Raw genomic sequence first — 13,181 nt, 5'->3', positions numbered from 1 at the left:
ATAGACCCATTCAGCCAGTATGTTAACTGACTATAGACCCATTCAGCCAGTATGTTAACTATAGACCCATTCAGCCAGTATGTTAACTGACTATAGACCCATTCAGCCAGTATGTTAACTGACTAGAGACCCATTCAGCCAGTATGTTAACTGACTATAGACCCATTCAGCCAGTATGTTAACTGACTATAGACCCATTCAGCCAGTATGTTAACTGACTAGAGACCCATTCAGCCAGTATGTTAACTGACTATAGACCCATTCAGCCAGTATGTTAACTGACTATAGACCCATTTGGCCAGTATGTTAACTGACTATAGACCCATTCAGCCAGTATGTTGACTGACTATAGACCCATTCAGCCAGTATGTTAACTGACTATAGACCCATTCAGCCAGTATGTTAACTGACTAGAGACCCATTCAGCCAGTATGTTAACTGACTATAGACCCATTCAGCCAGTATGTTAACTGACTATAGACCCATTCGGCCAGTATGTTAACTGACTAGAGACCCATTCAGCCAGTATGTTAACTGACTATAGACCCATTCAGCCAGTATGTTAACTGACTATAGACCCATTCAGCCAGTATGTTAACTGACTATAGACCCATTCAGCCAGTATGTTAACTATAGACCCATTCAGCCAGTATGTTAACTGACTATAGACCCATTCAGCCAGTATGTTAACTGACTATAGACCCATTCAGCCAGTATGTTAACTGACTAGAGACCCATTCAGCCAGTATGTTAACTGACTATAGACCCATTCAGCCAGTATGTTAACTGACTATAGACCCATTTGGCCAGTATGTTAACTGACTATAGACCCATTCAGCCAGTATGTTGACTGACTATAGACCCATTCAGCCAGTATGTTAACTGACTATAGACCCATTCAGCCAGTATGTTAACTGACTAGAGACCCATTCAGCCAGTATGTTAACTGACTATAGACCCATTCAGCCAGTATGTTAACTGACTATAGACCCATTCGGCCAGTATGTTAACTGACTAGAGACCCATTCAGCCAGTATGTTAACTGACTATAGACCCATTCAGCCAGTATGTTAACTGACTATAGACCCATTCAGCCAGTATGTTAACTGACTATAGACCCATTCAGCCAGTATGTTAACTGACTATAGACCCATTCAGCCAGTATGTTAACTGACTAGAGACCCATTCAGCCAGTATGTTAACTGACTATAGACCCATTCAGCCAGTATGTTAACTGACTAGAGACCCATTCAGCCAGTATGTTAACTGACTATAGACCCATTCAGCCAGTATGTTAACTGACTATAGACCCATTCAGCCAGTATGTTAACTGACTAGAGACCCATTCAGCCAGTATGTTAACTGACTGTAGACCCATTCAGCCAGTATGTTAACTGACTATAGACCCATTCAGCCAGTATGTTAACTGACTATAGACCCATTCAGCCAGTATGTTAACTGACTATAGACCCATTCAGCCAGTATGTTAACTGACTATAGACCCATTCAGCCAGTATGTTAACTGACTATAGACCCATTCAGCCAGTATGTTAACTGACTATAGACCCATTCAGCCAGTATGTTAACTGACTATAGACCCATTCAGCCAGTATGTTAACTGACTAGAGACCCATTCAGCCAGTATGTTAACTAACTATAGACCCATTCAGCCAGTATGTTAACTGACTAGAGACCCATTCAGCCAGTATGTTAACTGACTATAGACCCATTCAGCCAGTATGTTAACTATAGACCCATTCAGCCAGTATGTTAACTGACTATAGACCCATTCAGCCAGTATGTTAACTGACTATAGACCCATTCAGCCAGTATGTTAACTGACTATAGACCCATTCAGCCAGTATGTTAATGGACTATAGACCCATTCAGCCAGTATGTTAACTGACTATAGACCCATTCAGCCAGTATGTTAACTGACTAGAGACCCATTCAGCCAGTATGTTAACTGACTATAGACCCATTCAGCCAGTATGTTAACTGACTAGAGACCCATTCAGCCAGTATGTTAACTAGAGACCCATTCAGCCAGTATGTTAACTGACTAGAGACCCATTCAGCCAGCATGTTAATTGACTGTAGACCCATTCAGCCAGTATGTTAACTGACTATAGACCCATTCAGCCAGTATGTTAACTGACTGTAGACCCATTCAGCCAGTATGTTAACTGACTATAGACCCATTCAGCCAGTATGTTAACTGACTATAGACCCATTCAGCCAGTATGTTAACTGACTATAGACCCATTCAGCCCGTATGTTAACTGACTAGAGACCCATTCAGCCAGTATGTTAACTGACTATAGACCCATTCAGCCAGTATGTTAACTGACTATAGACCCATTCAGCCAGTATGTTAACTGACTATAGACCCATTCAGCCAGTGTGTTAACTGACTATAGACCCATTCAGCCAGTATGTTAACTATAGACCCATTCACCCCGTATGTTAACTGACTAGAGACCCCCCATTCAGCCAGTATGTTAACTGACTATAGACCCATTCAGCCAGTATGTTAACTGACTATAGACCCATTCAGCCAGTATGTTAACTGACTATAGACCCATTCAGCCAGTATGTTAACTGACTATAGACCCATTCAGCCAGTATGTTAACTGACTATAGACCCATTCAGCCAGTATGTTAACTGACTATAGACCCATTCAGCCAGTATGTTAACTATAGACCCATTCAGCCAGTATGTTAACTGACTAGAGACCCATTCAGCCAGTATGTTAACTGACTAGAGACCCATTCAGCCAGTATGTTAACTGACTATAGACCCATTCAGCCAGTATGTTAACTGACTATAGACCCATTCAGCCAGTATGTTAACTGACTATAGACCCATTCAGCCAGTATGTTAACTGACTATAGACCCATTCAGCCAGTATGTTAACTGACTATAGACCCATTCAGCCAGTATGTTAACTGACTATAGACCCATTCAGCCAGTATGTTAACTGACTATAGACCCATTCAGCCAGTATGTTAACTGACTAGAGACCCATTCAGCCAGTATGTTAACTATAGACCCATTCAGCCAGTATGTTAACTGACTAGAGACCCATTCGGCCAGTATGTTAACTGACTATAGACCCATTCAGCCAGTATGTTAACGGACTATAGACCCATTCAGCCAGTATGTTAACTGACTATAGACCCATTCAGCCAGTATGTTAACTGACTAGAGACCCATTCAGCCAGTATTTTAACTGACTAGAGACCCATTCAGCCAGTATGTTAACTGACTATAGACCCATTCAGCCAGTATGTTAACTGACTATAGACCCATTCAGCCAGTATGTTAACTGACTAGAGACCCATTCAGCCAGTATGTTAACTATAGACCCATTCAGCCAGTATGTTAACTGACTAGAGACCCATTCAGCCAGTATGTTAACTGACTAGAGACCCATTCAGCCAGTATGTTAACTGACTAGAGACCCATTCAGCCAGTATGTTAACTGACTATAGACCCATTTGGCCAGTATGTTAACTGACTATAGACCCATTCAGCCAGTATGTTAACTGACTATAGACCCATTCAGCCAGTATGTTAACTGACTATAGACCCATTCAGCCAGTATGTTAACTATAGACCCATTCAGCCAGTATGTTAACTGACTATAGACCCATTCAGCCAGTATGTTAACTGACTAGAGACCCATTCAGCCAGTATGTTAACTGACTATAGACCCATTCAGCCAGTATGTTAACTGACTAGAGACCCATTCAGCCAGTATGTTAACTGACTATAGACCCATTCAGCCAGTATGTTAACTGACTAGAGACCCATTCAGCCAGTATGTTAACTATAGACCCATTCAGCCAGTATGTTAACTGACTATAGACCCATTCAGCCAGTATGTTAACTGACTATAGACCCATTCAGCCAGTATGTTAACTGACTATAGACCCATTCAGCCAGTATGTTAACTGACTATAGACCCATTCAGCCAGTATGTTAACTGACTATAGACCCATTCAGCCAGTATGTTAACTGACTAGAGACCCATTCAGCCAGTATGTTAACTAACTATAGACCCATTCAGCCAGTATGTTAACTGACTATAGACCCATTCAGCCAGTATGTTAACGGACTAGAGACCCATTCAGCCAGTATGTTAACTATAGACCCATTCAGCCAGTATGTTAACTGACTAGAGACCCATTCAGCCAGTATGTTAACTGACTATAGACCCATTCAGCCAGTATGTTAACTGACTATAGACCCATTCAGCCAGTATGTTAACTAACTATAGACCCATTCAGCCAGTATGTTAACTGACGATAGACCCATTCAGCCAGTATGTTAACTATAGACCCATTCAGCCAGTATGTTAACTGACTATAGACCCATTCAGCCAGTATGTTAACTGACGATAGACCCATTCAGCCAGTATGTTAACTGACTATAGACCCATTCAGCCAGTATGTTAACTGACTATAGACCCATTCAGCCAGTATGTTAACTATAGACCCATTCAGCCAGTATGTTAACTGACTATAGACCCATTCAGCCAGTATGTTAACTGACTATAGACCCATTCAGCCAGTATGTTAACTGACTATAGACCCATTCAGCCAGTATGTTAACTGACTATAGACCCATTCAGCCAGTATGTTAACTGACTATAGACCCATTCAGCCAGTATGTTAACTGACTATAGACCCATTCAGCCAGTATGTTAACTAGAGACCCATTCAGCCAGTATGTTAACTGACTATAGACCCATTCAGCCAGTATGTTAACTGACTATAGACCCATTCAGCCAGTATGTTAACTGACTATAGACCCATTCAGCCAGTATGTTAACTGACTATAGACCCATTCAGCCAGTATGTTAACTGACTATAGACCCATTCAGCCAGTATGTTAACTGACTATAGACCCATTCAGCCAGTATGTTAACTGACTATAGACCCATTCAGCCAGTATGTTAACTATAGACCCATTCAGCCAGTATGTTAACTGACTATAGACCCATTCAGCCAGTATGTTAACTGACTAGAGACCCATTCAGCCAGTATGTTAACTGACTATAGACCCATTCAGCCAGTATGTTAACTGACTATAGACCCATTCAGCCAGTATGTTAACTGACTAGAGACCCATTCAGCCAGTATGTTAACTATAGACCCATTCAGCCAGTATGTTAACTGACTATAGACCCATTCAGCCAGTATGTTAACTGACTATAGACCCATTCAGCCAGTATGTTAACTGACTATAGACCCATTCAGCCAGTATGTTAACTGACTATAGACCCATTCAGCCAGTATGTTAACTATAGACCCATTCAGCCAGTATGTTAACTGACTATAGACCCATTCAGCCAGTATGTTAACTGACTATAGACCCATTCAGCCAGTATGTTAACTGACTATAGACCCATTCAGCCAGTATGTTAACTGACTATAGACCCATTCAGCCAGTATGTTAACTGACTAGAGACCCATTCAGCCAGTATGTTAACTGACTAGAGACCCATTCAGCCAGTATGTTAACTATAGACCCATTCAGCCAGTATGTTAACTGACTATAGACCCATTCAGCCAGTATGTTAACTGACTAGAGACCCATTCAGCCAGTATGTTAACTATAGACCCATTCAGCCAGTATGTTAACTGACTAGAGACCCATTCAGCCAGTATGTTAACTATAGACCCATTCAGCCAGTATGTTAACTGACTATAGACCCATTCAGCCAGTATGTTAACTGACTATAGACCCATTCAGCCAGTATGTTAACTGACTATAGACCCATTCAGCCAGTATGTTAACTGACTATAGACCCATTCAGCCAGTATGTTAACTATAGACCCATTCAGCCAGTATGTTAACTGACTATAGACCCATTCAGCCAGTATGTTAACTGACTATAGACCCATTCAGCCAGTATGTTAACTGACTATAGACCCATTCAGCCAGTATGTTAACTATAGACCCATTCAGCCAGTATGTTAACTGACTATAGACCCATTCAGCCAGTATGTTAACTGACTATAGACCCATTCAGCCAGTATGTTAACTGACTATAGACCCATTCAGCCAGTATGTTAACTGACTATAGACCCATTCAGCCAGTATGTTAACTGACTATAGACCCATTCAGCCAGTATGTTAACTGACTATAGACCCATTCAGCCAGTATGTTAACTGACTATAGACCCATTCAGCCAGTATGTTAACTGACTATAGACCCATTCAGCCAGTATGTTAACTGACTATAGACCCATTCAGCCAGTATGTTAACTGACTATAGACCCATTCAGCCAGTATGTTAACTGACTATAGACCCATTCAGCCAGTATGTTAACTGACTATAGACCCATTCAGCCAGTATGTTAACTGACTATAGACCCATTCAGCCAGTATGTTAACTGACTATAGACCCATTCAGCCAGTATGTTAACTGACTATAGACCCATTCAGCCAGTATGTTAACTGACTATAGACCCATTCAGCCAGTATGTTAACTGACTATAGACCCATTCAGCCAGTATGTTAACTGACTATAGACCCATTCAGCCAGTATGTTAACTGACTATAGACCCATTCAGCCAGTATGTTAACTGACTATAGACCCATTCAGCCAGTATGTTAACTGACTATAGACCCATTCAGCCAGTATGTTAACTGACTATAGACCCATTCAGCCAGTATGTTAACTGACTATAGACCCATTCAGCCAGTATGTTAACTGACTATAGACCCATTCAGCCAGTATGTTAACTGACTATAGACCCATTCAGCCAGTATGTTAACTGACTATAGACCCATTCAGCCAGTATGTTAACTGACTATAGACCCATTCAGCCAGTATGTTAACTGACTATAGACCCATTCAGCCAGTATGTTAACTGACTATAGACCCATTCAGCCAGTATGTTAACTGACTATAGACCCATTCAGCCAGTATGTTAACTGACTGTAGACCCATTCAGCCAGTATGTTAACTGACTATAGACCCATTCAGCCAGTATGTTAACTGACTATAGACCCATTCAGCCAGTATGTTAACTGACTATAGACCCATTCAGCCAGTATGTTAACTGACTATAGACCCATTCAGCCAGTATGTTAACTGACTATAGACCCATTCAGCCAGTATGTTAACTGACTATAGACCCATTCAGCCAGTATGTTAACTGACTATAGACCCATTCAGCCAGTATGTTAACTGACTATAGACCCATTCAGCCAGTATGTTAACTGACTATAGACCCATTCAGCCAGTATGTTAACTGACTATAGACCCATTCAGCCAGTATGTTAACTGACTATAGACCCATTCAGCCAGTATGTTAACTGACTATAGACCCATTCAGCCAGTATGTTAACTGACTGTAGACCCATTCAGCCAGTATGTTAACTGACTATAGACCCATTCAGCCAGTATGTTAACTGACTATAGACCCATTCAGCCAGTATGTTAACTGACTTTAGACCCATTCAGCCAGTATGTTAACTGACTAGAGACCCATTCAGCCAGTATGTTAACTGACTATAGACCCATTCAGCCAGTATGTTAACTGACTATAGACCCATTCAGCCAGTATGTTAACTGACTATAGACCCATTCAGCCAGTATGTTAACTGACTATAGACCCATTCAGCCAGTATGTTAACTGACTATAGACCCATTCAGCCAGTATGTTAACTGACTATAGACCCATTCAGCCAGTATGTTAACTGACTATAGACCCATTCAGCCAGTATGTTAACTGACTATAGACCCATTCAGCCAGTATGTTAACTGACTAGAGACCCATTCAGCCAGTATGTTAACTGACTATAGACCCATTCAGCCAGTATGTTAACTGACTATAGACCCATTCAGCCAGTATGTTGACTATAGGCCCATTCAGCCAGTATGTTAACTGACTATAGACCCATTCAGCCAGTATGTTAACTGACTATAGACCCATTCAGCCAGTATGTTAACTGACTATAGACCCATTCAGCCAGTATGTTAACTGACTATAGACCCATTCAGCCAGTATGTCTACTATAGGCCCATTCAGCCAGTATGTTAACTGACTATAGACCCATTCAGCCAGTATGTTAACTGACTATAGACCCATTCAGCCAGTATGTTAACTGACTATAGACCCATTCAGCCAGTATGTTAACTGACTATAGACCCATTCAGCCAGTATGTTAACTGACTATAGACCCATTCAGCCAGTATGTTAACTGACTATAGACCCATTCAGCCAGTATGTTAACTGACTATAGACCCATTCAGCCAGTATGTTAACTGACTATAGACCCATTCAGCCAGTATGTTAACTGACTATAGACCCATTCAGCCAGTATGTTAACTGACTATAGACCCATTCAGCCAGTATGTTAACTGACTATAGACCCATTCAGCCAGTATGTTAACTGACTATAGACCCATTCAGCCAGTATGTTAACTGACTAGAGACCCATTCAGCCAGTATGTTAACTGACTATAGACCCATTCAGCCAGTATGTTAACTGACTATAGACCCATTCAGCCAGTATGTTAACTGACTATAGACCCATTCAGCCAGTATGTTAACTGACTATAGACCCATTCAGCCAGTATGTTAACTGACTATAGACCCATTCAGCCAGTATGTTAACTGACTATAGACCCATTCAGCCAGTATGTTAACTGACTATAGACCCATTCAGCCAGTATGTTAACTGACTATAGACCCATTCAGCCAGTATGTTAACTGACTATAGACCCATTCAGCCAGTATGTTAACTGACTATAGACCCATTCAGCCAGTATGTTAACTGACTATAGACCCATTCAGCCAGTATGTTAACTGACTAGAGACCCATTCAGCCAGTATGTTAACTGACTATAGACCCATTCAGCCAGTATGTTAACTGACTATAGACCCATTCAGCCAGTATGTTAACTGACTATAGACCCATTCAGCCAGTAGGTTAACTGACTATAGACCCATTCAGCCAGTATGTTAACTGACTATAGACCCATTCAGCCAGTAGGTTAACTGACTATAGACCCATTCAGCCAGTATGTTGACTATAGGCCCATTCAGCCAGTATGTTAACTGACTATAGACCCATTCAGCCAGTATGTTAACTGACTATAGACCCATTCAGCCAGTATGTTAACTGACTATAGACCCATTCAGCCAGTATGTTGACTATAGGCCCATTCAGCCAGTATGTTAACTGACTATAGACCCATTCAGCCAGTAGGTTAACTGACTATAGACCCATTCAGCCAGTATGTTGACTATAGGCCCATTCAGCCAGAATGTTAACTGACTATAGACCCATTCAGCCAGTATGTTAACTGACTATAGACCCATTCAGCCAGTATGTTAACTGACTATAGACCCATTCAGCCAGTATGTTAACTGACTATAGACCCATTCAGCCAGTATGTTAACTGACTATAGACCCATTCAGCCAGTATGTTAACTGACTATAGACCCATTCAGCCAGTATGTTAACTGACTATAGACCCATTCAGCCAGTATGTTAACTGACTATAGACCCATTCAGCCAGTATGTTAACTGACTATAGACCCATTCAGCCAGTATGTTAACTGACTATAGACCCATTCAGCCAGTATGTTAACTGACTATAGACCCATTCAGCCAGTATGTTAACTGACTAGAGACCCATTCAGCCAGTATGTTAACTGACTAGAGACCCATTCAGCCAGTATGTTGACTATAGGCCCATTCAGCCAGTATGTTAACTGACTATAGACCCATTCAGCCAGTATGTTAACTGACTATAGACCCATTCAGCCAGTATGTTAACTGACTATAGACCCATTCAGCCAGTATGTTAACTGACTATAGACCCATTCAGCCAGTATGTTAACTGACTATAGACCCATTCAGCCAGTATGTTAACTGACTATAGACCCATTCAGCCAGTATGTTAACTGACTAGAGACCCATTCAGCCAGTATGTTAACTGACTAGAGACCCATTCAGCCAGTATGTTAACTGACTATAGACCCATTCAGCCAGTATGTTAACTGACTATAGACCCATTCAGCCAGTATGTTAACTGACTATAGACCCATTCAGCCAGTATGTTAACTGACTATAGACCCATTCAGCCAGTATGTTAACTGACTATAGACCCATTCAGCCAGTAGGTTAACGGACTAGAGACCCATTCAGCCAGTATGTTAACGGACTAGAGACCCATTCAGCCAGTATGTTAACTGACTAGAGACCCATTCAGCCAGTATGTTAACTGACTATAGACCCATTCAGCCAGTATGTTAACTGACTATAGACCCATTCAGCCAGTATGTTAACTGACTATAGACCCATTCAGCCAGTATGTTAACTGACTATAGACCCATTCAGCCAGTATGTTAACTGACTATAGACCCATTCAGCCAGTATGTTAACTGACTATAGACCCATTCAGCCAGTATGTTAACTGACTATAGACCCATTCAGCCAGTATGTTAACTGACTATAGACCCATTCAGCCAGTATGTTAACTGACTATAGACCCATTCAGCCAGTATGTTAACTGACTATAGACCCATTCAGCCAGTATGTTAACTGACTATAGACCCATTCAGCCAGTATGTTAACTGACTATAGACACATTCAGCCAGTATGTTAACTGACTATAGACCCATTCAGCCAGTATGTTAACTGACTAGAGACCCATTCAGCCAGTATGTTAACTGACTATAGACCCATTCAGCCAGTATGTTAATTGACTAAAGACCCATTCAGCCAGTATGTTAACTGACTAGAGACCCATTCAGCCAGTATGTTGTGCGTTGTCGTGGTTACAGAAGCTGTACATCGTGTGTGACGTGGCCTTGTTCGTGATCGTTAACAAGTCGACCGCCTGTCATCTGGAGTCTCCTAAAGACCCCGTCCTGCCCTCCAAGTTCTACACTCCTCCTGACAAGGTACACACACACACACACACACACACACACACACACACACACACACACCATACACACACACACACACACACACACACACCATACACACACGCACACACATGCACACGCACACACACTATATTCACACACACACACACGCACACACACTATATACACACACACACACACACACACACGACAAGGTGTCATGCAAAAGTTTGCGTAAATAAGTTGTCTCCCTCCAGGACCTGATCAATGATAAGGAGTATTTAATAAGTTGTCTCCCTCCAGGACCTGATCAATGATAAGGAGTATTTAATAAGTTGTCTCCCTCCAGGACCTGATCAATGATAAGGAGTATTTAATAAGTTGTCTCCCTCCAAGACCTGATCAATGATAAGGAGTATTTAATAAGTTGTCTCCCTCCAGGACTTGATCAATGATAAGGAGTATTTAATAAGTTGTCTCCCTCCAGGACTTGATCAATGATAAGGAGTATTTAATAAGTTGTCTCCCTCCAGGACCTGATCAATGATAAGGAGTATTTAATAAGTATTTAATAAGTTGTCTCCCTCCAGGACCTGATCAATGATAAGGAGTATTTAATAAGTATTTAATAAGTTGTCTCCCTCCAGGACCTGATCAATGATAAGGAGTATTTAATAAGTTGTCTCCCTCCAGGACCTGATCAACGATAAGGAGTATTTAATAAGTATTTAATAAGTTGTCTCCCTCCAGGACTTGATCAATGATAAGGAGTATTTAATAAGTTGTCTCCCTCCAGGACCTGATCAATGATAAGGAGTATTTAATAAGTATTTAATAAGTTGTCTCCCTCCAGGACCTGATCAATGATAAGGAGTATTTAATAAGTTGTCTCCCTCCAGGACTTGATCAATGATAAGGAGTATTTAATAAGTTGTCTCCCTCCAGGACTTGATCAATGATAAGGAGTATTTAATAAGTTGTCTCCCTCCAGGACTTGATCAATGATAAGGAGTATTTAATAAGTTGTCTCCCTCCAGGACCTGATCAATGATAAGGAGTATTTAATAAGTATTTAATAAGTTGTCTCCCTCCAGGACCTGATCAATGATAAGGAGTATTTAATAAGTTGTCTCCCTCCAGGACCTGATCAATGATAAGGAGTATTTAATAAGTTGTCTCTCTCCAGGACTTGATCAATGATAAGGAGTATTTAATAAGTTGTCTCTCTCCAGGACCTGATCAATGATAAGGAGTATTTAATAAGTTGTCTCCCTCCAGGACCTGATCAATGATAAGGAGTATTTAATAAGTATTTAATAAGTTGTCTCCCTCCAGGACCTGATCAATGATAAGGAGTATTTAATAAGTTGTCTCCCTCCAGGACCTGATCAATGATAAGGAGTATTTAATAAGTATTTAATAAGTTGTCTCCCTCCAGGACCTGATCAATGATAAGGAGTATTTAATAAGTTGTCTCTCTCCAGGACCTGATCAATGATAAGGAGTATTTAATAAGTTGTCTCCCTCCAGGACCTGATCAATGATAAGGAGTATTTAATAAGTTGTCTCCCTCCAGGACCTGATCAATGATAAGGAGTATTTAATAAGTTGTCTCCCTCCAGGACCTGATCAATGATAAGGAGTATTTAATAAGTTGTCTCTCTCCAGGACCTGATCAATTATAAGGAGTATTTAATAAGTATTTAATAAGTTGTCTCCCTCCAGGACCTGATCAATGATAAGGAGTATTTAATAAGTTGTCTCTCTCCAGGACCTGATCAATGATAAGGAGTATTTAATAAGTTGTCTCCCTCCAGGACTTGATCAATGATAAGGAGTATTTAATAAGTTGTCTCCCTCCAGGACCTGATCAATAATAAGGAGTATTTAATAAGTTGTCTCCCTCCAGGACCTGATCAATGATAAGGAGTATTTAATAAGTTGTCTCCCTCCAGGACCTGATCAATGATAAGGAGTATTTAATAAGTTGTCTCCCTCCAGGACCTGATCAATGATAAGGAGTATTTAATAAGTTGTCTCTCTCCAGGACCTGATCAATGATAAGGAGTATTTAATAAGTTGTCTCCCTCCAGGACTTGATCAATGATAAGGAGTATTTAATAAGTTGTCTCCCTCCAGGACCTGATCAATGATAAGGAGTATTTAATAAGTTGTCTCCCTCCAGGACCTGATCAATGATAAGGAGTATTTAATAAGTTGTCTCCCTCCAGGATCTGATCAATGATAAGGAGTATTTAATAAGTTGTCTCTCTCCAGGA

The 13,181-nt window shown here is 40.9% G+C and overlaps 1 protein-coding gene across 8 annotated transcripts in view; it reads left to right on the top strand.

Annotated features, from left to right (window-relative positions):
- LOC110512929 (sister chromatid cohesion protein PDS5 homolog A-like) overlaps positions 1-13,181 on the top strand; it is a 98,163-nt gene that overhangs the window by 64,677 nt on the left and 20,305 nt on the right. For all 8 annotated transcript variants that reach the window (XM_036934432.1, XM_036934426.1, XM_036934427.1 and 5 more), the window contains one exon: positions 10,816-10,935. In XM_036934432.1, coding sequence (XP_036790327.1) covers positions 10,816-10,935 — 120 coding nt within the window. The remainder of the gene's footprint in view (positions 1-10,815; positions 10,936-13,181) is intronic.

This window comes from Oncorhynchus mykiss, chromosome 10 (assembly GCF_013265735.2).
Source record: "Oncorhynchus mykiss isolate Arlee chromosome 10, USDA_OmykA_1.1, whole genome shotgun sequence".
Classification (NCBI taxonomy): domain Eukaryota; kingdom Metazoa; phylum Chordata; class Actinopteri; order Salmoniformes; family Salmonidae; genus Oncorhynchus; species Oncorhynchus mykiss.
The sequence above is the reverse complement of the archived record's forward strand: the minus strand, read 5'-3'. Positions and strand labels throughout refer to the sequence as shown.